General features: G+C 37.3%; 1 protein-coding gene across 1 annotated transcript; it reads right to left on the reverse strand.

Annotated features, from left to right (window-relative positions):
• Positions 1-1,294: 1,294 nt before the first annotated feature.
• LOC145978546 (arylalkylamine N-acetyltransferase-like 2) lies at positions 1,295-25,006 on the reverse strand. The gene is made up of 2 exons (XM_083111225.1): positions 24,646-25,006; positions 1,295-2,342 (listed from the first exon to the last, which is right to left on the reverse strand). The coding sequence occupies exons 1-2, from the start codon at positions 24,646-24,648 to the stop codon at positions 1,527-1,529; spliced, it is 819 nt and encodes a 272-aa protein (XP_082967351.1). The 5' UTR covers positions 24,649-25,006; the 3' UTR covers positions 1,295-1,526.
• Between the last annotated feature and the right edge of the window lie 832 nt (positions 25,007-25,838).

The raw sequence follows: 25,838 nt of genomic DNA on the forward strand, positions 1-25,838 counted from the left end.
ATGGCTGATTCAGAATAACAATTTTGTGGTTTGTACTTTTTTGGTTTCATTTTAATGTTTCTTCGAGGTGTCCATGTACATGCTTGTGTTTTAACTCCTACGCAGTCACGACTTTTTGACGTATTGCGCTCATTTTGGTCTCAATCGGCAGCTAATGAACCAAATTTTCATCCTAGTACATTTGCTAGCCAATGGAGGTCGCTGTTTTCCTATACAGGAATTATTCTCACCTTCTCTGCGACAGCCTTTTTATATTGCATAAAATTTCTGGTCTGAGTCAAATTTAAGTAAACAAAATCATTATAAATACGCCACGGCGTGACAAGATCCGACCGTGAGTAGCGCCTAGTTAGTTTTCATATCGCTATTTGATTCCATCTCGGACAAAGATAATACTGGAAGTAGGTCAGTATGTCACTAAAAAAATCTCTTCTATTCAGTGGTTGAAGTGTTGGCGGAAATATAGACGTCACACTGGTATTTTCTCTGCGGAAGTGTGACGAGAGCCGACGTAAGTTCCGCTTCGAAACTCCTGCATACGTATTTGTCAGAAAAATTCCAAGCGCATTTAAAAACACGTAAACCTTGCGGCGATTTCTGCTGATGTTACAAAATCATAAAAACAGAAAACAGTTTTGTCACACAAATTCAAAGAAAAACAGAGTAAAGGAAAAGTTTGAACTGTTTCTTCAGGTTCAGTGGAAAGGAGGAGGTCACAAACCGGAACTCTGTTTACCAACCAGAAGTACAATTTACATTTCGAAATCTTTTTGATTTGATTTGCTTTATTTTACTTCGCTTTTTGTGCCACTTTTGACTAATTTGCGAAGATGGGGATGAGTGATGATATGATGAAATTGATGAGTGGACACTCACAAATATCCATTCTCAGGCAAGGATTCGAACCCGGGACCCCTGGCGTCGTAGCGCGATGTGCTAACCACTCCGCCACATGCGGCCGGCACATTTCGAAATCTGTTTTGTTACTTGTGACATTTTCAAGCATGAAGGGCCTCCCCGGTGGCGTAGTGGTAACGTTGTTGCCTTGTAATCAAGGGTTTCCGGGCTCGATACCCGGTGGAGGCACATTCCACAGTGGTTGAGATCCTACTATAAACTGTAGCTCCAGTCCCGATTATCCCATGTGTGCATAAAGTGAACTTAAAACAACAACAATTCAATTCAAGCGCATGAACTGTATTTTTTTCTCTTCAGAAGAGTGGTAAATTATATATCACTGGGACAGAAACTCGAGGTTATTATTTCATGAATAGCTAAACACTAATATTGATCTTTATGAAGTTTAAGTTTTGCACTTTAAATACACTTGTGTATTTACAGTTATTTGCTTACAATATAAGGCAGTTGATATTTTATGCAGCAAGTAACAACTGTTCCTTTTATGAGAGTTGTCCTCTGACCCCACGTATTTTAGTCCGGTGCACACTGAGACTAAAGTGGCGGGTGTAGTTTGGACTTGGCATATTTAAAGGAATATCACTTACTCTTCTGCTTGACTTGAGCATCTAAGTTGTCTGTACAGGTAAATGGGCCACTACAACTGTTAGTTGAGGATTATCCCCAGTGTTACAGAAAACCACTTTCCCGTTTACCTTGTAATCACAATATTTCTGTTCGTGCAGTGGTTTCATGCCAGCCTTCATGCAAGCTTTCAGCGACGCCACACCGGTGCAGTCAGCCTTGGCTGCGTTGTAGCCCTTCTCAGAAGCCAGTTCTAGGCTTCTCTTCACAAGGGCCTTGGCAATTCCCCTCCCTGTATATTCACGATCCACAGAGACCAGACCGATCTCCACCAACTCTTCAACGCCCAGATGCTTGAAAACATCCAGTTCCACATGAACGGTTGTCAGCAGACGCACTATATGTTGCATCATAGGGTCTTCAATGACCCCCACTTCCTTGACAGATTCCCGAAGATAGCTCCTTGTGAAAGGACGGTTCAGGCAAGCACCTACCACTTTACTGTTGGAGGAATCCGTAGCCATCACGCACAACCCTGACTCCAGTTGCGACAGAGCATATTCCCTGAAGTCCTTCTCCCTCTGTCCTGTAGCGCAAGTGGGAAAGCTCCAGGATAAGACCTCGTCCCTCAGGAAGACTGGTGTTATGTGGTCCAGGACGTCTTCGTAACGATTCTTCGGAACTTCTTTGATTTCGACGCCTTCCATGGAAGTGAAGAAGCGCTTCAGTACTTGAAATAATCCAGAAGAGTTGCGGCTTCGACCCTTGACACTCAAAGTGATAGGGGCATTTACCAGCTGTAAGGATATTGCTCTTTGTTGCTTTAATATCTGGATACAGGTTCTCCTCAGTGAAGAAAACTACAAAAGAAAAAAAAATAATTGAGTACTTCTTGATATTACAATAAGTCACGGTATATTTTCATAATCCTTATTTATTTATTTTATTTATTTACTGCAATTTCCAGTACAGCAGAAGCCATTTTAAACCGGAAAGACACAACAGTAAAACAGTACCCTAGTGTTAAAAAAACACACGAAACAAGATAAAATAAAATAAACAAAATATAAACATAAATATAAACATAAACAAGCCAAGCATTACTTATGTACAATTCTTTTCTAAATTGGTAATAAAAGACGAATATGAACTAAAAATATCTACTTGGTTTGAGATTATATTGAATTGGTGCGGTAGCCTATGGAATAATGAACGTTGCATGAGTGATAGTCTGGGAGTTGCAGTGTGGAAAGTCTCCTTGCTCCGTGTTTTATGTCTGGGCACTCTGAGGGAGAGTTCGTGGAGTGGGATGCTGCATCTTAGGTTTCCATTAATGATCTTGTGTAGTACTTGCTCTGTAAATTGAAACTTCAACTGCCTTACTGTTTTGAGGTTCAAAACAGCTTCCAAGAAATCGTAACAACCATTGAGAAGGTATCCAAACTTATACAGGGTATCCCCCAGTCAAGAAAGTCAAGAAAAAGTAAGGAAAGTAACAAGTAGGTCAAGAAGTCAAGAAAAAGTCCAGAAATTATACTTGTGGTCAAGAATTTTTGCTATCACATGACTGATTGATTTAATTTATTTTACTTCACTATTCTGCCCCTTTGGCTAATCGCGAAAATGAGGATGAATGATGGTAAGATGGATGAAAGGACAATCACAAATATATAGGGACGACAACACGAGCCCCACATAAGATTGTACTGGCTGTGAGTCCAGGATCCAGAGCCTCGCTGGTCTGCCAAATGCAGTCCAGCATGTATTAATAGATAGAGTAAGTCTTTTAAAATACAGCTTCAGTTTTCATCTCAACTGGTAGGGGTTTTTCATGAAATATTTTTTTTTCTTAATTGCTAATTTACAAGTTTAACTAAGTAGGGGTCGTGTAAATAAAGGTTAAGAAAACTGAAAAATGGTAAAGAAAAGATATGAAAAAGTCAAGAATTTTGGATTTGTTATTTTGGTAGACACCCTGTTGTAGAACATAAGCTTTTGTTTGTGCATATGACATTTATAGTTTTATTATACAAGTAAAAGACATGAACGCAAGACATCAACAAGATTGCAACGAGATTGAGAACAGTCTAGGAGACATGATACAACGAGATTATTATGACGCTTTACGTAACTACGTCATGTGCAAAATACAGGTTTTTGGTTTATATAACATGAAGTTGATGTAAGGGAGAAAGATAGAGATGGTGAAGCAAATGACAAATTGAAAATTTTCCAGGTAAAACTCTTCGTCAAGCATTAAGGAAAGTGTTACGAAACGGGAAAAAAATGCAACCATATAGGTAAGTGGTTATTACGATATTAAGTATTATAGCATGGTAATGGCATGCTGTATGGGTGTGAAGTCTCAGAATATAGGTTTTAAGATCTTCAGTTGACCAGAGATTAGGCTATTGATCACTTCCTCAGAAGAGCTGAGGTGTGGGATTTTGTTGAGACGTTTGGGAGTCTTTCATTGTTCAATATGTTGTGTGTAATTGTCGTTTATAAGATAGCTAATCCGAACTGAATTTTCAGCTTTATACACTACTCGCAACAATTTTTTTCTCAATTCCAATCTGATGATTCTATCAGAATTTTCCCACGACTACAAATTGCTAGAATGCGTACGGCCTTCCCAATGGAGCCGCGGTAGCTCAGTCGTTCTACGAATCCAGGGGTCCCGGGTTCGAATCCCGGATAGGACATGGGTGTTTGTGTTTGTCCGTAGTGAGAAAACGAGAATATAACAGTTGGGCTGAAAAGTTCGTAGGCTAACATAGTAAAAAATATTTGTTTGACAAAATTCGATTTTATTATTCAATATAGTTGCCTTCGAGGGCGATACAACGATTATAGCGGTCATACAATTTTTCGATGCCATTTTTATAGTACGATTTCTCTTTAGCCTCAAAATAGGCCTCAGTTTCGGCGATTACCTCTTCTTCAGTGCTAAATTTCTTTCCAGCGAGCATTCTTTTAAGGTCTGCAAACAGGAAAAAGTCACTGGGGGCCAGATCTGGAGAATATGGTGGAATGGGAAGCAATTTTATTACGGTTGAATATCGCTAAACATTGCTCCGAATCATCAAAACGTTGTTGCTTTTGATCGATTGTGAGCACGCGCGGCACCCATTTTGCACACAGCTTTCGCATGTTCAAATATTCATGCACAATATGTCCAACACGTTCCTTTGATATTTTTAAAGTCTCAGCTATCTCGATCAACTTCACTTTACGATCATTTAAAATTATTTTGTGGACTTTTTTGATGTTTTCGTCGGTAACAGCCTCTTTGGGGCGTCCACTGCGTGCATCGTCTTCGATGCTCATTTCGCCTCGTTTAAATTTAACAAACCACTTCTCAACGGTTGATTTTCCTGGTGCAGAGTCCGAATAATGTTTATCAAACCAAGCCTTGGCTTCAACAGTATTTTTTTTCGCCAAAAAGCAATGCTTTATTAACACACGAAATTCTTTTTTATCCATTTTTTCACAATAACAAAAGCTGCTTCACTCACAATGCTATATCTCACGAACTAATTATCCGGCAGCTGTGAAATTTATACACGTATCTTTTGAAGGTTAGTACTAAGTAAAAATCACATGGATTTAATTCTAGTAACGCCATCTATGAGTCAGCCTACGAACTTTTCAGCCCAACTGTTAGTAAAAATGGATATGTGTGAAAGTTGAGAAAAAGGTGAATGACTATGAATACTACCACATAGACGCATTCCTTTATATAAAAAAAGTAGTTAGGGCGTTTGACTACAATACGAGAGACTCGGGTTCGATCCCCGGCGAGGTAGACCGGGATTTTTCCACCTGTTCAAGCGGCTCCGGTGTCCACCGAGCGTCGTATAAAGTTAATACCTGGAGGAAACTCTGGAGGAAAAACTGGAGGGTTAAGGCGACCAGGGGCGTGGTGCTGACCACATCACCCCCACCTTCGCCCGTGATCAAGTCCACTTTACTTTACTCCCCAATGGCGCTGTTGTAACGCTGTCCTGTAATCAAGGGTCCCGAATTCTATCTCCGGTGGAGCTACAGTGGTTCGAATCCCACTGTATCCTGATGACCCAGTCCCGATTAGCCTATCTGTGCATAAAGTAAACGTAAAACAGGAATTCCAAGAATTCAATTGAAGCTAGACTGTGAACGGCACTACACACATAGCCTATACCCCAACCCGACGGTAAAAATCCGAAGGTCAACACAGGTATATTTTACCAGTAAGATACCATTGATTCAAAAAACACAAATTAAGAGTGTTCGTGCACGCTGTAGCATGCTTGGAAAGGAAAGAACCCAGTAGCTGTTACATAATTAAAAAAGATCGATTAATTGGCACATTTTAACGAGTATATCCTAGAAATAGCAGTGCCTTTAGTGAAGTTGGAAACAACGTGCTATGCTGGAATCAATAATCAAAGTAGAAGCACACAAATTCGCGAATGGATTCAAATTTTCTCCACGTGCACTTGTTTTGTTTGCAGTGAACAAGCGCTTTGCACACACACTAATTGACCACGCGACAGACAGGTTTCGCGAGTCGATAAAAAGCTGCTTGCCACTTCCTTATCAGACTTTATGGCACACAGCAAACAAGTTCATTGGATTGAGCAGACATTCATTTTAACAAGTATCAATATTCCACTGTATTCGTGATGTACAAAATTTTACTTAAAATCTGACATCAAATATGTGCATCTCAAGGGAATTTAATAAACAATTTAAACAAGAAAATACTACACAAAATTCTATGCTATAATTATTGAAATGATAGGGCGGGGCATGAAACTGGTCAGAATATTGCATTTTTCATTTTTTGCATACAATATGTATAATAATGCTATTGTATGCAGAAATATATCAATTACAGTAATAACTGCATATCCCGGAACCTCTATAAGAAGGAAACCTGTAAATACGGGAAAAAAAGTCCCCAGAAAGGACCGATTTTATATTCTTCCTTTATTTTTTCGCTCGCAAGAAAACAATGCAATACTGTAAGTGGAACACGCCTCTGTTGCCACTCGCTTATCGGTAACATTGTCGATATGAAAGAATGCGCTACAATACTCATAGCTGTTACGATTCCGTTTCTTTCTTCACCTTTCTTTGTCTATTTCTCCTCTATCCTTTCGTCATCTTTCTATTTTTCTTGTTATCTCTCTTTTTTTCTTCACTTTTATATAAATCTTTCTTCACCTCTCATATTCCATCTTTCAAAGTTTCTCTTTCCCTCTATGCACATCGCGCTACGACGCCAGGCATCCCGGGTTCGAAAAGATACATAAGTACCTACTGTACATTCTTACAATACTGTAAAAAGTGTACCGACATGTTGTGTATTACATAATTGTAATCTCTGCTATGCTTATTGCGAGTGTATCGCATTTTTATTCAAGTAGTTGTATTTGTACTATAACCAGGACAGGAAAGGAAGAGCCCCCCTCAAGCAGGTTTGGCTATACTTAAAACAAGCTCAACATGCCCATATGAGCTTTTTGCTCAAGTGTGGAACCCCCTCTAATCCAAGATTTTTGTAAAAATGCCCTCTCGGAAAGGAAGAGCCCCCTCAGATTTATTTGCCCATACTTACAAAAGTTGCATCAGCCAGATTTTTGTCCATAAACTTGTCAAAAATTGATATTTTTTTGGCTACACCAGAAATTAAGCCAAAAAGCTATATATACACACACATACACACCCATATACACACATATTTACTTCCAGTTTAAGTTTAATTGGACCCCAGGTTCAATCTAATATTAAAACAATGTAATATGCAGAGACTCTCTAGAATTGCTCCGTGACTCTCTCATTTCTTGCATTATATGTTTGCATGTTTCAAGTAATTCCCCTCTGTGTCAGTGTGTACAATTCCCGAGACGGTAGTATTGATTTTTGCTTTGCATGTTCTCCTCAGCGCCAGTACTTACAGAAATTCCCGAGTATTGCAGCTTTGATGCAATATTGCATCAGGCAGTATTGTGAGAGTGGCTGAGGAGAACAGATGTGTTTTTACAGTGCTCCTCATACTTACAGGCTTGTTTGATTTAATTAAATATATATTGTTGCCTGATATTTGTTACATCTAGTTTGTTTGTTGTTATTTAGGGTTAGGATTATATCTGTCCCAGCTTGTTATACAAAAATCAATACATAATACTCAGTGCTGGGTCATTGCCATTCAAGATATGCATGTTCGTGCGGGTATTTGCGGAAGGTCAGTGTGAATGAATATTTATTCTTTTTTTTCTACTTGTGGGTTATTGGCCTTACAACCTGTCATAATAGGCATAAAGATTTGATTTAAAACCCAGGAAATTTTATATAAATACCAAAGCCAAAAATATTAACACACATACACACATATACATACATATACACATACATATACAAAGCACAGTGCTGAACCCAACTGATATTTTTATCCAGCATAGAGTTTTGAATTGAAGCCCAGGAAATATATATAATAAACCAACAACAAAAATGCCGAATCAAAAATATTGCAATCAGTGTAATAAGAATATATTTAGCTCTAATTGGGCCAGACACCAAAAGATTTGTAACCCAGACAAATACAGAGCCCCCACAAAAATATGCCCCAAATGCAATAGAAAATACAGCATGCAATACTTCACATATACACATAAAAATACTTGCTCTGCACAATCATCAACATTGCCCTCACAACCATCTACATCTGGTCTGAAAAGAAAGCATGAAGCACCTCTTAATGCCAGAGCAGCAAAGCAGCCACGCTATGAACCTATCCATAGCAGTTTTAATGCCCAACTTAGGGATTATCGGTTTGTATCAGAGTCAAGATGTGGCATTAACAATTTTTTGAACAGTGTAAATCCTGATCTGCAGGCAATTCTAAATGCACAAAATGGCTCTTATAAGCTCTCCCTCAAATTGTATACTCAATATAAGAAACCAAATGGCACAAAATTTACACAGCCCCACATAACAGAAACTGTACCTGTATATTCAAATGCAAATTCAGACACAATAATAAGCAGTTTAATAGATCAATTGAATATTAAACACTCTGAATTTGCGGCAAAAGAGTCTGGATGGAGCCTATGCGGCTCTCCACACAAGTTATATGTTAATATTTCTGAATTCTGCCCATTACAAGGTTCTACATATCTGCCATTACCTGATAATATTAAAAACAGAAGAGCCGTGGTTAATATTGAAAATACCGACCAGAAATGCTTTTTGTGGTGTATATTAGCTGCTTTGTTTCCAGTTTCAAGAAATCCTCAGAGAATAAATTATTACAAACAACATGAACATGATTTTGACGATGCAATGGAGGGTTTAGAATATCCAATGTCTGTACAGAATATTGATAAATTTGAAAAAAAGGCCCGGGATATTAATGGCAAACAATTATCTATTAATGTATTTATTTGCTCCACTGGCAATTGCTCGATAGAACCCCTCAGAATCAGTACATTTGATGATGATTCTGCTGTTCCGATTGATCTGCTCTTAATTGAAGGGGATGGCACATATCATTACACTCTGATACATAATCTTGAAGCTTTAGTGAGAACACAACTAGACAAATCCAATACAATATTCAAGTTGTGCAGAAGATGTTTATGTGTATTTGATGGTAAAAAAATAATAAAAGGGGTTTGTAAAGTGAATGCAGAAATTGCAAAAAACAAGTTAATTGAGCATCTGAAATACTGTGGCAATCATAAACCTGTTCATATGGTGATGCCAATGCCAAGTGAAAATTGCAAATTCGAAAAATTTGAAGCCTTGTTGGAACACCCAGCATATATTGTCTGTGATTCTGAATCAAATCTCAAATCTCTTGCATCCTGCAATCCAGATCCTGAAGAATCTTCAATTACACCATACCAGCTACATGAACCTTCCAGCTTTTGTTATGTGGTTGTACAGGATGGTGTTGTTACCAAAAAAGATTCATACTTGGGGCCAGATGCCATCAAAATATTTGCACATAGAATAGAAAATGAGTGCCGTGACATAGCATCTAACATCTTATTAAAATCAAAACCCATGTTGCCTTTAACAGAGAAACAGATTGAGGATTTCAACAATGCACAAAAATGCCCGGTATGTGATTCTGAATTTTCAGATACAAATATCAAGGTGAAACACCATTCTCATACAGATGGTAAATTTAAAATGGCCCTGTGTAATAGCTGTAATATTAAGATCAAGAGACCAAGATTTGTCCCCATATTTTGCCATGGAGCATCCAATTATGATTTCCATCATCTGATCAGATATAAGGGGTTTGACAAGCAGAATTTAAATATTTTAGCTGAAAATGATGAAAAATATATATCTATAAGCAAAATAATTAAAGTTAATGGTGTTCCTATTCACATAAGATTTCTTGATTCTTACAGAATTTTATCTGCTAGCCTGGCTACACTGGCCACTCAATTATCTGATGATCAATTCAAAATCACATGTGCCTTGTTTCCAAATCAGGACCTGAAATTAATTAGGCGGAAGGGTGTATATCCATATGATTATGTTACAGATTTTTCTAAATTTGATGAATGTTCTTTGCCACCACAAGAAGAGTTTTACAGCAAAATCAGAGGATCTGGAATCACTGATGAAGATTATCACCATGCCCAATTGATGTGGAACAATTTAAAATGCCAGACATTTGGTGATTATCACATGGCATATTTGAAACTTGATGTGATCCTCTTAGCTGATATATTGCAGGCATTCAGAAAATCTTCCATGAAAAATTATAAACTGGACCCAGTGTATTTTTACAGTGCCCCGGGCCTAGCATGGTCTTCAATGTTTTTGAACACTAAAAAGCATTTGGATCTGATCCAAGATCAAGATATGTATCTGTTTATGGAGCAAGGTATAAGAGGGGGGATGGTGCAATGTTCTCAGAGATATGCCAGAGCAAATAACAAGCATATTCCTAATTATAATCCAGAATTGCCATCAAATTATATAGTGTATGTAGATGCCAACAGCCTCTATGGTCACGCTATGATGCAAAAATTGCCATATGCAGGGCTTGAATGGGTTGAAGATTTCAATATTGAGGATCTTCAGAACTATGATGACCGTGAACATGGCCTCTTCTTAGAGGTTGATCTGACAATTCCATATAATTTACATAAGAAATTTTCTGATCTGCCCCCAATTCCTGAGGTTCAGTGCTCACCTGGCTCTAAACAGAAGAAGCTCATGATGACACTGGAGTCAAAACAAGGCTATGTCATATATTACAAGAACCTCCAGTTCCTGATGAAACATGGTGTTCAAGTGACCAAAATTGGCAAAGTTTTGAGGTTCAGGCACTCAGAATGGTTGAAACCATACATTAATACAAATACAGAGCTTCGAACATCTGCAAAGAGCCAATTTGATAAGGCCTTGTTTAAATTGATGGTGAATTCAGTATATGGCAAAACAATTGAAAATGTCAGAAAACATACCGATGTTAAAATAATTACTGACCCCAGCCTGAGCAAAAAATTGGTTGCAAAGCCTAATTTCAATTATAGAAGAATTTATGATGAAAATATGGCACTTTTCAACATGAAAAAAACAAAGATTAAGTTTGATAAACCTATTTATGTAGGGGCTGCAATATTGGAATTGGCCAAATTACATATGTCAATATTGTATTATGATGTGTTGAAACCTTTTTATGGTGATAATGTAAAATTGATGTACATGGACACGGATAGTTTTATTCTTGATATTAAAACAGAAGATGTCTATAAAGATATGACCCAGCCTGAATTGTTTAAATATTTTGATACCAGTGAACATAAAGAGATTCAACAACACCACAACAAAAAAGTGCCTGGCAAGTTAAAAGATGAGACACTTGGTGATGTTATTGTGAAATTTGCTGGGTTAAGTGCCAAGATGTACAGTTTTAAAACATGTAGTGCTGTTGTCAAAAAGGCCAAGGGCATTAGCAGAGTGACTGTTGACAAAGAGCTTGAATTTGAAGATTATAAAAATTGCCTCAAATCCCAGAATTTAATCAAAACATCAGAATCCAGAATTCAGAGTGTGGATCACTTATTGACTTCAAATGTTGTAAGAAAAGTGGCTCTGGACCCACATGATGATAAGAGATGCATTTTGTCATGTGGCATACATACTTTACTATGGGGTCATTGTGATTTGAAAAATGGCAATCAATGCCCAAGCACAGAGCATGATTTGAAATAAATAAACATGCCTATGAACTTATTTGGGTTTAAAAAACAAGGTATTATGGAGCTGCCAACACCACAAGCCTCTTCTGATATGCAGTCTAAACTGAGTGGCTTGTTAATTATTCATCTGAACAGCATATTTACAGATGTTGATGATGAAACAGGCAAAATATTGTACATATTTAACAATAATTTAAATTATTACCAATTACCTGTTGGTGGGCAATTGCAATTTATTACAACTCCTGAGGGTGATGTTAAAATTTCAGTAGGGAGAAATATTTACAGAATTAAGCACTCAAACATGGTTTCTGGCACTGTTTATACTGTTTCTGCTGGTGACTGCTTATATATTGAGGTCCCTGGATCTTATGATAAGCTTATACCCTTTTTTATAGAATTAAGAATCAGATACTCTATAATAAATAACTACTAAACAAAATGCCTAATGATATTTTTGGCCATACAAGACATGAAGATCACAGTGATGAGATTCTGATGTTTGATGTCAGAGTCAAGAAATTAAGAAGTGATTTACAAGCTTTACAAACCACACTTAATGCCAGTCTTCAATTAGAAATTACAAATTTACAATCACAATGCATGGACCCTCTTCTTAAAATTGATTCTGAACTCAAATTGCTGCTTCAGAAATATACTGATTTGGCCACATTGGATAATTTTCAAAGTTTGGAAGAGGCTGTAGCAGCTCTTCAAGCCAAATTTAAGACCCAGGCTAACAACTCTGAGCAATTGAAACAACAATTGGAAGAGCAGATAAATAATGTCCAGACACAACTTCAAACAATTGTCAAAAGCATAAAATCACAAGAAGATTTTGATCTCGTGATTTCCACTCTAAAGGAACAGATTCAGTCACTCCAAATACCTAATCTGGACCCTCTGAACAATGCCATAAGCGAGGTTAAAGAAAAAATTGAGACACTTGAAAATTTTATGAACAATTTGCCCTCTTCTGATGCTTTGAATGCAATAACTCTGAGTGTAGCAAATATTAAGCTGCAACTTGAAACATATGAAGATTTTGGAAAAATTCAAAGTTCCATAACCCATCTTGAAGGTACAATAGCAGCAGTGCAAAGTGATTTGGCAAATGTACTTGAATCCAGATTGCCCGGGATTGTAGATACCCTTGTCAGTGTCCAGCAACAAATCACAAAGCTTGAAAACCTCAACACTGAATCTGAACTATCTCATTTTCATCACTTGATAGATGATATCCAAACAAAACTTGAAATTTTACAACAATCCACACCCACTCAGGCAGATATAGCTCTGCTCCAAAATGCTATGCAAAATGTGGCTGATGCTTCTGAATTACACAATGTAAAATTGGCACTTGAATCTTTGCAAAATACAGTGTCAAATTTGCCTACATCACAGGAACTTAAAAATATAAAGAGGGCAGTGAATAGGATATTGAAATCAGAAGATATCAAGAATATCCAAGCAGAGATCAAACATCTCACACAGACAGTGGCCACTCTTCCAACAAATCAACATATTAATGAATTGCATGCCCTCTTTGAGGATATCAGAAGACAGGTCCATGATCTTACAGCTCAAAATTCAAAATTGGCAGTTGTTGAAAATTTGCAACAAATTGTAGCTAATATCAAGCAACAGCTAGGGACCATGGAATCCAATCAAGCAAATGCTCTGTCTGTTTTTGCCACCCAGCTTCAAGATATTGTGCAACAATACAAAAAACTTGTTGTGGACATAAAAATCAAGCCGGGCCATGATGATGTTGTTAGGACCATCAATGAGCACCTTGAATCTGTAACAAGCAGATTGCTCACAGCAGAAAAAGAAATAACAGGCATAATTGAAAATCCTAAACATTCAGTAATTCTTGAATTGTACAGCATCCCCAACAAAGAATATGATTCTCCATTTACACCAGGTGGCAAAATATATATGCTGTCCCCTGCACAATTTTATTACCAATTTTTTGTTGGGGGCACATTGAGACCAATCAAGATCAAATATTGGCTTCAACCACAGGCACACCACTACCCTACCTTATCAATAACAAATGCTGATAACAAAGTGAAAATCACCAGTGTGGAATTAGAGGATTTTACAGATCCCAATACATTAGAAACAGCCTATGTTGAAGATGATGGCTCTTTGGAATTTAAAATACAAATAGGGGATAAATTATATTTAGAAAATCCTGCAGTCTCAGCTGCTGAACACCCCATAGTTGCAATATTCTTGTTTACATATTATGTCTAGAGAAATTATTGTTGATGAATTACACAGACAGGCCAGACATAATTTTAAGAGACTCCCAGTAGTCACAAAAAGCATAGATGATTTATGGCAGAGCGACTTGATTGAAATAGCAAGTGGACAGTTGAAAAACTTAGACAAAATCAACAAGGGCCACAAGTATCTACTCACTGTCATAGATACATTTTCAAAATTTGCCTGGGCTGTGCCACTCAAATCCAAGACTGGAAAATGTGTTACAGAAGCCATCAGGACAATCATCAATCAGAGTGGAAGATCCCCGCGCTATTTGCAAACAGATAATGGCAAAGAATTTTATAATTCAGTGTTTCAACAATTTATTAAAAGCCAGGCAATACAACATTATTCGAGTTACAGTGACCTCAAGGCCTCAATTGTAGAGAGATTCAACAGAACCTTAAAAAATCTTATGTATAAACAATTTACACTTCAAGGTAATTATAAATGGATTAATATTCTTCCAGAACTTCTACATAAATATAACAATTCTGTCCATTCCACAATCAACATGAAACCCTCTGAAGTAACTTCATCTGATGAGCAAAAATTGATCAGCACTGTTTATTATCCTAGATATCAGCCAACAATAAGAAAGGCCAAATACAAGGTGGGTGATCAAGTAAGAATCAGCAAATATAAGCACTTATTCAAAAGAGGCTTTACAAGAAACTGGAGCACTGAATTATTTACAGTGGTTCAAGTTAAACCCGGGACCCTTAACACATATATAATAAAGGATCACCGAGGAGAAATTCTCAAAGGCAGGTTCTATGAACAAGAGCTCAGCAAAACTAAACAGCCTGACACATATCTCATAGAAAAAATTATCCGCAGAAAAGGCAACAAATTATTTGTCAAATGGCTAGGACTTCCAGAACACAGCTGGATCGATGCAAACAAAATAATAATATGAGCACCTGGGATGTTATAAAAAGGCTGCCAGAACCTGAACAGCAGAATAAGAGAAATGGCAAGTTGCTACCTGATAATATTAGGTGTCTTATTGTTGGGCCATCTGCTTGTGGTAAAACTACACTAATGGTTGATAATTTTTTATTGGCACCCAACTGGTTAGACTGGAAAAACAGGCACTTGTATATCTTCTCTAAGAGCTTGGAACAATTAAAATATCAGCAGCTGATGAAGCTATATGATGGATTGGATATTGCCACTTTTGAACCAGATGTTAAGCCACTTCATGAATGTCTCGATAATTCTGTTGTTGTGTTTGATGATATTATATTGGATAATCAAAACAAGGTTAGAAATTTCTTTACACAGGGCCGGCACAAAAACATAGATTGTTTCTACCTGGCACAGACTTTTTCAAAAATACCCAAGCAACTGATCCGGGACAACAGCAATTTTATATGTGTATTTCATCAAGACCATACCAACCTCAAACACAAACATGATGAATATGTAGGTGGGGACTTGAGCTACAATGATTTTTCTAAATTTTGCAGCAAGTGCTGGAACCAGGACAGTTATGGGTTTGTCACAATTGATATGACAGGAACACCCAATAGTGGCAAATACAGAAATAAAATCAACAATTTTTTAGACATTGAAACATATATAAATAAACATGAAAAGGCCAATCATTGATGATCTTAAGTTAAGAGATTATCTTGTAAAAAGATTTAAGGGATGGAAATCAGAGAACCGTGGAATTTATGAAAAACACAAACAAACAGAACAGCCCATAATTGATGCTATTAATAATTTAGGTAAAAATATCAAAACTGTTACAGAGCAAAATCAAAATTTGATCACAGAGCTTGTACCTGTAGCTGCAAGGAACATATTAGATTATCCATTCACCCCACTTTCAAGTATTCATACACCTAGTCCTATTGCTCCTAGAAGAATTGAGGCTAGTCAGGATCCTATTGAATTGGGGCTTCTTGCTCAAAAATATTTAACCACACCTAAAGACAATAAAGATGAGGTTTTTGGCTTATATGCTGACACAGAGCTTGATGGCAGCATCATACATAGAATTGGCAATTTCAGAGTAACATTTATGGGGGATGATATAATTGTATATTCAGAATCTCGACTTGGAGAAAAAGGTGCTTTTGTTAAATATGCCGGAACACCTGGATTATGGGAACTGATGACTAGGAAAAGGCCTGGCAGCTATACAGATCAAGATTATGAGGATTACAAAGAAATATTAATAAAATCAGATGCTCTATACCAGAACAATGATCCCACACAAAAAAGAGTCAAGTCTAGCAGTGGAGCAAAATACAATAATTTAATCAAGCCCATATGGTCACAAATCAAGACTGGCAGTGGAATCAAACAATACAACACCCTGCCCAAAGAATTTGTGTGGGTTGATGATGTCAGGAAACTTGTAGATAGGTTATTGGTGATAGCTGGGGAGGAATATGCTGGGAACAACAATTTTTACAATGAAAAGGTTGGAATTATGGACATGATAAGCACCAAATTGTCTAATTTTATAGTGAATGACACTAAGGGGATTGGATATCTCATAAAAATTATTAATACTCTACCACCTAAATTTTGGAATATTTCAGAGGGTCGGGGCCTTGTTAATGACATTATAAACAAGCTGCCATTTGAATTACATATTCCAGGCTATCAATATTGTGGTCCAGGCACAAAATTGGATCATAGATTAAACAGAGGGGATCCTGGTGTTAATCCTTTAGATGCTGCTTGTAGAGACCATGATATTGCATACAACACACATTCCGATCTTGACAAGAGACATGTTGCAGACAAGATATTAGAAGAGGCTGCATTTGGCAGATTTGTAAGCAAAGATGCATCTTTGAGTGAAAAAATAGCAGCATTGGGAACCACCATAGCTATGATCACCAAACAAAAATTGGGGTGGGGGTTGTAAATATGTATATAATAAACCTACAATGAAGGCCAAGGGTGTTATGTATCAAATACCTTATGCAGGTCTCAAATCTCTTAAAACTATTGACAGTCTCTTAACCAAAAAGCAGCGCAAGAAAAAAAATTCTTGTCTTGCAAAGGGGCATGGTATGAAATTGTTGCTTAGTACCCCCCAATTAAAAAAATTACAGCAATCAAGAAAAAAATCACATGTGGGGGGATTCATATTTACCATCCCTGCCATCTTAGCTGCTCTCGGGGCTGTTGGGAGCTTGGCTGGGGGTTCAGCTGCCATAGCAAAAACAGTAATAGATGCCAAGAAAAATAGGGCAGAATTAGATGAGCAGAAGCGCCATAACCTGGCAATGGAGAAACAAGGCAAAGGTGTTAAAAGAGCCATGAATAAGTTTAAAAAAAACAAGAGCCGCTTACAAACCAAGATATTGAAGCTTTAATCAAGCCATTGGGCATCAAACATTTTAGAGGTGTGTACATGTCTGATTCTTTGCCAGAACAACCACTCAACAAAGAGTGTGGCATTGTTAATTTGGATAAGTACAAAAATCAGGGCACTCACTGGATTTGTTATCTTAAATATTAAAAAAATAAGGCATTTGTATTTGATTCATTTGGAGGTGTTCCACCTGAAAATTTAATAAAATATCTAAATTCAACTAATCTTTATTACAATAATGCCCGTATTCAAAACTTCAAAGATATTAATTGCGGACATTTGTGTTTATCTGTTCTTAGATACATGTCTCAAATAAATAAACCATCAATTGAAGATTTTCAAAAAGCCTTGTGGTATCTGAAACATCATGGGGGTATTTCATCTCACCAGCCAAAATTCAATATTGAAACTCAAATTGCATGATGACATTGTATATCCCAAAACAATAGCTCTCAGGGCATTTTATGGCATGTACCTGATCCCCAATATTACACACCACAACAACACAATTGCAGTAGGGGATGAAAAAATTGTCATTACTCCAGGGCAATATAATCTATCCACTCTAAATGCTCAATTACCCAGAGGTGTAGTGTTAAGTCAAAATTCTGTCACTCACAGAGTAGAGATTGTATCTGCCACAGAAACAGTGGATCTGGGTACTATAGGAGAGCTGTTAGGCTTTGAGAACAACACAAAACTTGAAGCAGGCATCAAACACACTGCTATGAATATACCTAAATTCTTAGCCATAGAGACTCTGAATATACACTGTAATATGGCAGAGGGTATGATCACCAAATCAAATGGCATAGGCACTCACAAACAAACAGGCATCATTGCAACATTCAAACCTAATTCTGAATTCATGGAGCCCATCATCTACAATCCATCCCCAACATCATATTTTCCTGTGTGTCATAATAGAATAGATAATATTGAATTGATGGTCACTAATGAAAAAGAAGAATTAGTTGATTTTGCTGGAGCCACAACAACTGCAATCATAGAGATTAACATTTAAATAAAAATACATACAAGAAGAAAATGGAAAATATTGAGAGTTATGAGCTACAATCATTCCCTCCAAACAGGAGGACATTTGCAAATTTAAATCAACCCAACACAGAGATTGAGGTTGATCTTGATGTAGGGGATGGATTTATACACCCTCACAGAGCAGATCTATACATCAAATTTGATGTTGTAAAGCTCGATGGAACAGATTATCCGGCAAATTCAAATATAAGATTGGTTGATAATTTTGTGCCACATCTATTCTCTGAAATTGAGATCAGAAAGCATGGCGTTGTTATAAACAGAGTGGATTATCCCGGTATTACCTCCACAGCTTTGGCCACATTAAAATTATCCAAAACCGAGGCTTCATACTACAAAATCGGTGGATTTGAGGCTGGTGATAAGATATTATCTAAAAACCACACAGTGCTGTTCCCTATGCGCCTATTGCCAGGATTCTTTTCAGATTTCAAAGATATTATGTGGAAGGGTGGGTTAAGAATCACATTTAGAAGAGCTGCAAATGATAACAATGCTTTGATGAGGTACAGTGCAATAAACTCTACAGGGGAAGCTCTGCCCAATACCCTGCCAGATGCAGGCAAATGCATTATTCAGACTATGGAGTTAAGAATCCCTGTTGTTGAGTATGAAGCCAGTTATGCTCTTAAATACAAAGCTGATATAATAAAAAATCCAGAAATTCCTCTGCAATTTTATACATATCAATGTGTACAGAAGCCCGCATCTGGTACATATTATGAGTTTGATGCCACAAATTCATTCTCCAGCATTCAATATGACATGCCTGATTTTGTAGTGGTACTGTTTCAGACTGGAAGACACAACAATCAGGAAAAAAATTCAAGTAAATTTGATAACTGCAACATCAAGAACATATATCTTAAAAATGGCAGAAATGAGGTATTTCCTAGAGAAAATTACAATTTAGACATGTCCAAGAATGATTTCCTTAAATTATATGAGGCCTTTTCGGCTTTCAAGAGGGTCACTACTGGCAATACTGACATGTAGTACACACCAGATGAATTCAAAGCACAGAGACCCATGTTTGTAATTAACACTTCAAAAAGGAAACAGGTTGTGGTGAATGACAGAACAAATATTAAAATTATCTGTGAATTCCATGAGGCTTTACCTGATGACACCATATGTAGTGTTATTCTTATAGGTGAAAAATCATATGTTTATGATGCAAGAAATGAGAGAGTCACGGAGCAATTCTAGAGAGTCTCTGCATATTACATTGTTTTAATATTAGATTGAACCTGGGGTCCAATTAAACTTAAACTGGAAGTAAATATGTGTGTATATGGGTGTGTATGTGTGTGTATATATAGCTTTTTGGCTTAATTTCTGGTGTAGCCAAAAAAATATCAATTTTTGACAAGTTTATGGACAAAAATCTGGCTGATGCAACTTTTGTAAGTATGGGCAAATAAATCTGAGGGGGCTCTTCCTTTCCGAGAGGGCATTTTTACAAAAATCTTGGATTAGAGGGGGTTCCACACTTGAGCAAAAAGCTCATATGGGCATGTTGAGCTTGTTTTAAGTATAGCCAAACCTGCTTGAGGGGGGCTCTTCCTTTCCTGTCCTGGTTATAGTACAAATACAACTACTTATTCATGTACGTACATGCATTAGTACTCTACATTATAAGTAATGCGAAATGTAAATCTGTCTTTCTATTATTTCCTACAGCCCTCTATACTGCATTTAAAGTCAACCCTGTATAAGAAGGAAAACTGTTAAGACGGAAAATTTTGCTCGGAACCATCATGTTCCGGGATAGACAGGTTTTACTGTAATATGTGTAGCTAACATATGTTTTTCTATTTCCGAGAATTAAATTTTACATACATATATAACTATGTACAATCGTCGGCAATAAAAATGGTACACACATCCTAAAATATTCGCTTCTTTGCATGGAGTTACGTGTGTTGCCTAACTGCACTGAAATGAGTGGATTTTAATAGAAATTTTTCAACAGAAAGTTCTGCAACCGCCGTAAAGTTAGGTAACACACATAACGCCTTGGAGAGAAGAGAGTGTTTCAGAATATGTGTCCCTTTATATTGCCGTCATCTGCTTTAAGTATAAATTGAGACTTTTACTTACAAAATATTTATTTAAAATGCATACAGTGTGTACTTTATTTCAGAGAATGTATTTTTTAAAATACAAAACGACTTTTGAAGGGTGTGATTTACAAGTAATTCAGCCGACCTCCGCCGCTGAGTGATTAGCACAGCGCCCTATGACGTCAGGGATCATTGTTTCGAATCCAGGCCTGTGCAAGGGTGTTCCTTGTGAAAGTTCCTTCATCAATTTAATCGTATCATCACTCATCTTCATCATCGCGATTAGCCAAATGTGACAGAAAAGCGACGCTAAATAACAAATTCAAATCAAATTTATAGGTATGCCCAAATGAAAAGGAGACTACGGTTATATCTAAAGAATATTATATTACAGAACATTTGCATTACATAATAGAATTACAGTTAATGTGTAACATGATACCTACACGTAATTGCCATTGATATTGATGCACTGATCACATCGCGTAGGAAGGGAGTAGATGGCTTCAGTGTAGAAACTCCTGGGTTGATTACGGATTTAATTTTCCACGGTCTTCTGCACTTCCTTGTCACAGGAGGTGAACCGTTGACCTTTCAGTGATTGTTTTAAGGTGCCGAAGATATGGGAGTCACATGGGGAAATATCGGGGCTGTACGGAGGATGTGTGAGGAATTTGTGAAGCATGCTCACCTTGTGCGCGAGGAAATTGGATTACAGCTCTTTGGGCTGATCTAGAGGAATCCATAATGCACCTGTCCGCGCAAAACAACTCTCGCAAACTGAGGAAACAGAAGGCGAAACCGTTCGCTACACGTGCAAACTGGGACAAACACCGTGCCATCTCTTTGCAAACATATATACCTTCTTCAATTATATACAACGCCGCTACAGCAAAGGTCTCCTTTTCATTTTGGAATACCTTATATAAATGATTCAGAAATCAAAGAAGACAAATTTACTCACCATTGTAAACGTATTTAGGATAATAACTAAGACTCGTAAAGCTTACGCTCAATTGATACCAAAAGTTCCTAAAATTTGTTGATGCCTTACGCCTAGAGATTTCTATGAGTAACCATGGATTCCTACTGAGATATTAAATTTGCAGCAGAAGCTCTGTTACGTAAAACAGAAATCTTATCTAAAAATCACAGGAAATTGAAGCTTTTCAAAGGATAAAAGCCTGATAAAAACGTTGACGGAAATAATATCATATAATATTAATAATATATGACTTGCTTGGGACTCCCCTGCATTGCTAATATTCTGAAAATTCGCCACGTGTACTACTTTCACAAAACGTGAATTAGGAAATCTGATCCATCATTTTTTGTTACCCATGTTGGTGTGGAAATTAAATCCAGATCATTATGCACTTATGCTAATGGTGGCACAATCCTTTAGAAGAATCTGATAAAAAGGGAGGGGGGAAATTTCATCAATACTTTAATAAAATCACGTCAATATTCAATGTTATTTGCAACTAACAGTAACCCATTACGCTATGGTATCAGGGGTCTTGGTTACAATTTACAAGTTGGCCTCCCCGATGGCTTAGTGGTAACGTTTTCGCCTTGTTCAGGGTTCGATTCGGATCCCACATTAAACCGCTGAGCATAAAGTGGACTTAAAACAAACTAACCATGTACAGTAACCAGCAATAAAGATGCGACACCTAGATTCTGAAATACTCGCTTATCTGCAATGGAAATTTCTACCACCGTGGTAGAGTTAGGCAACACACCTTGCAGGGAAGCGGGTATTTCAAGATCTAGGTGTCCCATTTTTATTGTTGGTGACTGTACAACAAACATGCATGTTTCCTTGTGCTTGTTCCCATCTCTATTACTCAATTTATGATTTCTCCTCATAGTTGTAATTAATCCATAAAAATAGAAAATCCCCGGAAAATTAAATTCAATGACAATTCATTCTTCTTCGTTATGAGGGTAGGCCTTTACGGCAAGGAAGTGTTACCATTTATAATGGAAAATAATTTTATATTTACAGAGCTAAATATTTTTATGGGAAGAATATGCATTAAGTATAAATATAAAACAACTCCTGTTTATTACAGCATGCCATGAAGATACAGTCAGAGACACTTCTGGATTGTAACAATTCCATTAAAAGCTAATAGTATCGTTACAACCCAGAAGTGACTGTGACTGTGCATAGGGGATGAAAAGATAGGACCTCAGATATTCATGACCTTGGCAATATTTCTGGAAACGATGTGATTTTTTTACGATTTCGATTACAAAGAGACAGATGACTGTCCTGAAATAAAATCCAAGCGCGATTTTCCATGGTACGTATTTTAGTATGAAATTTATGCATATTGAAAAACGTAAATAGCTGCACAATAATATGGATTTAGGGTGGCAGAAATTAGTGATGAAGAGGTCTGAACAAATTTCATATCCAGCGACAACATTCTGACATGTTAACTGAGCATCTCTACATTTTACCTTCAGGTATAAATTTACAAGGAATTCGCTGCTTTATGCTATTCACTAGAAGGCGCGAAATCGTAGGAGGTGCCAAGTTGAAAGTTGATTGATTATCGTAGTAGAGTGGTTAGTGTTTGTATTTTTGTTGTACGTCGCTTTTCTGCCACTTTTCGCTAGTCGCTGCGATGAGGATGAGTGATGATTGGACGAAATTGATCTGCACACTCACAATATGCCCAGGCCGGGACTGGAGCCCGGGAACTTCGATAGCGAGATCGAAAGTCGATCACTCAACTCTCTCGGCCCACCAAGCAAGTCCCCAGTGGCTGGTGAACCTGTTATGGCAACAGGTGCTCTAGGTTCGAATCGGGACAAAGGCATGAAGTTTCATCGGTTCAGAGTTCACACACATTGTGCCAATTAAGTTAAGTGAAATAATAACTAGAATCTAAACAGTACATTAGAAATAGTGTTTGTGTGAGTTTGTCTATTTCCTATTAGTATTAATGTAAACAATCTTTTTTGCTTTACAGATTAAGAATGAGCGAAAGAAAAATTAAAAAAATATAATCTTGGTTTCATACGATCGTGCACTTCTCTCTGTTCGGTATACGAGCTTAGTTACTACAACTAGAAGCTATTCCGTAAACTAACTCTAACTCCCTAGCCTTCTTAAACCCGAATGTTCATGGCTGCAGCAACACAGGCCTTCCATCTTTCCCTATCTTGAGCAAGTTCTATATACTCTTTTCCATCCCTACCGATTTCCCTTAGGTCCATCTCAACGTTGTCCCTCCCCTCCATCTTCGTCTTGGCCTTCCTACAGGTCTCTTACCATTAGGTTTCCCAACAAGAATCCTGTAAACTCCTCTTTCCCCTCCCATTCGTACCACATGGCCTGCCCACCTAAGTGTTCTTGATTTAATCATTCTAACAATATCTGGACATGAATACAAATTATGTAGTTCTAAATTATGTAACCTTCTCCACTCACCTGTCTCCTCATCCCGTTTAGGTCCAAAGATTTTCCTAAGGATCTTATTTTCAAATACTCTCAATTTATGTTCCTCTTTCAATGTAAGGGACCAAGTTTCACATCCATATAATACTGCAGGCAAAATTACTGTTTTGTATATTTTAACTTTTAGTTTCTTAGATATTAAACGAGAAGACAAAAGTTTATGAAGAGAGAAGTAACATGCATTTCCTGAATTAAGCCTACTTTTTATTTCCTCTTTAATATAATTTTCATTAAAGCATTTCTTATTCTCTGGATTAGCCATGGTCTAAAGACGAGACGAGACTTGAACGTGTCTCGGTCACGCCCGTCTCGTTATCGCACACCCCGTTATGCTTGATGTCTCGTTTCGACGTTACGTCTTTGATTGGTTTGGTTTTGTTTGATTTGGTGTTTTAAGTCCACTTTATGTACAATAAGGGTAATCGGGACTGGACCTACAGTTTAAAGTAGGATCCGAACAACTTGCGCCTCCACCGCATATCGAACCCGGGACCCCTTGAGTTACATGTCTTTGAAAAACAGTTTTTTCCTCAATATATAGATATAGTTAAACTTATACAAAATGCATAAACTATTAGTTAATGAGTCATTTTATATATAAAGAAATAACATTTTGACCTCATGAGACACGTTCTGGCACAATACAACATACCTTGAAACTTGCAGCAAATTGTCTGCATGCACTCTTAAGAAGCTAGTATACTCTAAAAAGAAGAAACAACTACTTACCATTGCAGATAGAGAACTGTTTTGTCTTCCAACTTCCCAAGCAACGTGAAGCTCAAAACAGGTTTAAAGCTGATAAGAAAACACTAGGTGCGTTATCAATAGAGGACGTGAAAAGCAAAATGCTCCTTGTATCGACACAACGGTTTTGTGGTTTTCCGGAAAAGTTCTCGTTTCCCAATCGACGGAGACAAAATGCTTGACAAGCCATTACATGTTGCCAAGTGGATCGTTGCAGACTGATCGAAGAAGCTGACGACCGCCGAGTGTAAACAGAAAACTCCGCAACTCACACCAGCAGCCTTAACTTCAAAGGCATCATTACGTAACGGGAATATCCTCATCATTGTTTGTTGAACTCGTGTTTTTTTGTTCAATGTTCGAATCGAAATGAAAGCAAATCAAGCGTTTTTATGTAACCTTGAAGTTGATTACGTAATCTTTGAAGATTGAAGGTGAGTTTTGCCTGGGGGAACCTCACGAGATATACTTTCCTCGCTACCGGTGTGATGTTGCATTGCAAGCAGTGTGGCAACCTTTTCGCTTCTCCTTTCCCAACGCAGGAAAGTTTGTTCGAGTCCCATTTTATGCTCAGATAAGCTGATCGGTGCTGCACGTGCAGTTGAGTGGGATATGCAATGTGTAGGCTTACCATACGTCCGGGATTAGCCCGGACAGTCCTAGTTTTTTATTGCTGTCCGGGTTTATGTCCGGGATTGCAAAATGTCCGGGGTTTTGAGAATCTGAACATGAAAATAGCTACCGGTATTGAATATTCACGTACAATTTTTAAGCTGTTTTAAAAGACTGATATTTCATATACCAACATTTCTAAAATGGTTGAGTGTGCTATGTCTTCGCCTGAAACATCTGCTCCAGTTGAGAGAGTATTTTCAATTATGGGGAATATTTGGTCTGCAGAAAGAGGTAGACTTCTAGTATCCACTGTCAAACATCTGCTGAATGTTAAAATTAATTCAGAACTTTCATGTTGTGAATTTTATGATGTTATTAAAACAAACTAGCCATTTCTGAAAAAAGTCATGTCTAGTGAAAAGTATAACTGAGTCAACCAACAGATAATGCTACCTAGAACAGAGAGGTTTCCTAAACATCAGAAAATGTATTATTCAATTAAACATTTGAAAATTAATTGATTGATTTTAGAAAATAATGTTAATATTTTTTCTTGTACA

Source organism: Lepisma saccharinum, chromosome 25 (assembly GCF_977018435.1).
Source record: "Lepisma saccharinum chromosome 25, izLepSacc3.1, whole genome shotgun sequence".
Classification (NCBI taxonomy): domain Eukaryota; kingdom Metazoa; phylum Arthropoda; class Insecta; order Zygentoma; family Lepismatidae; genus Lepisma; species Lepisma saccharinum.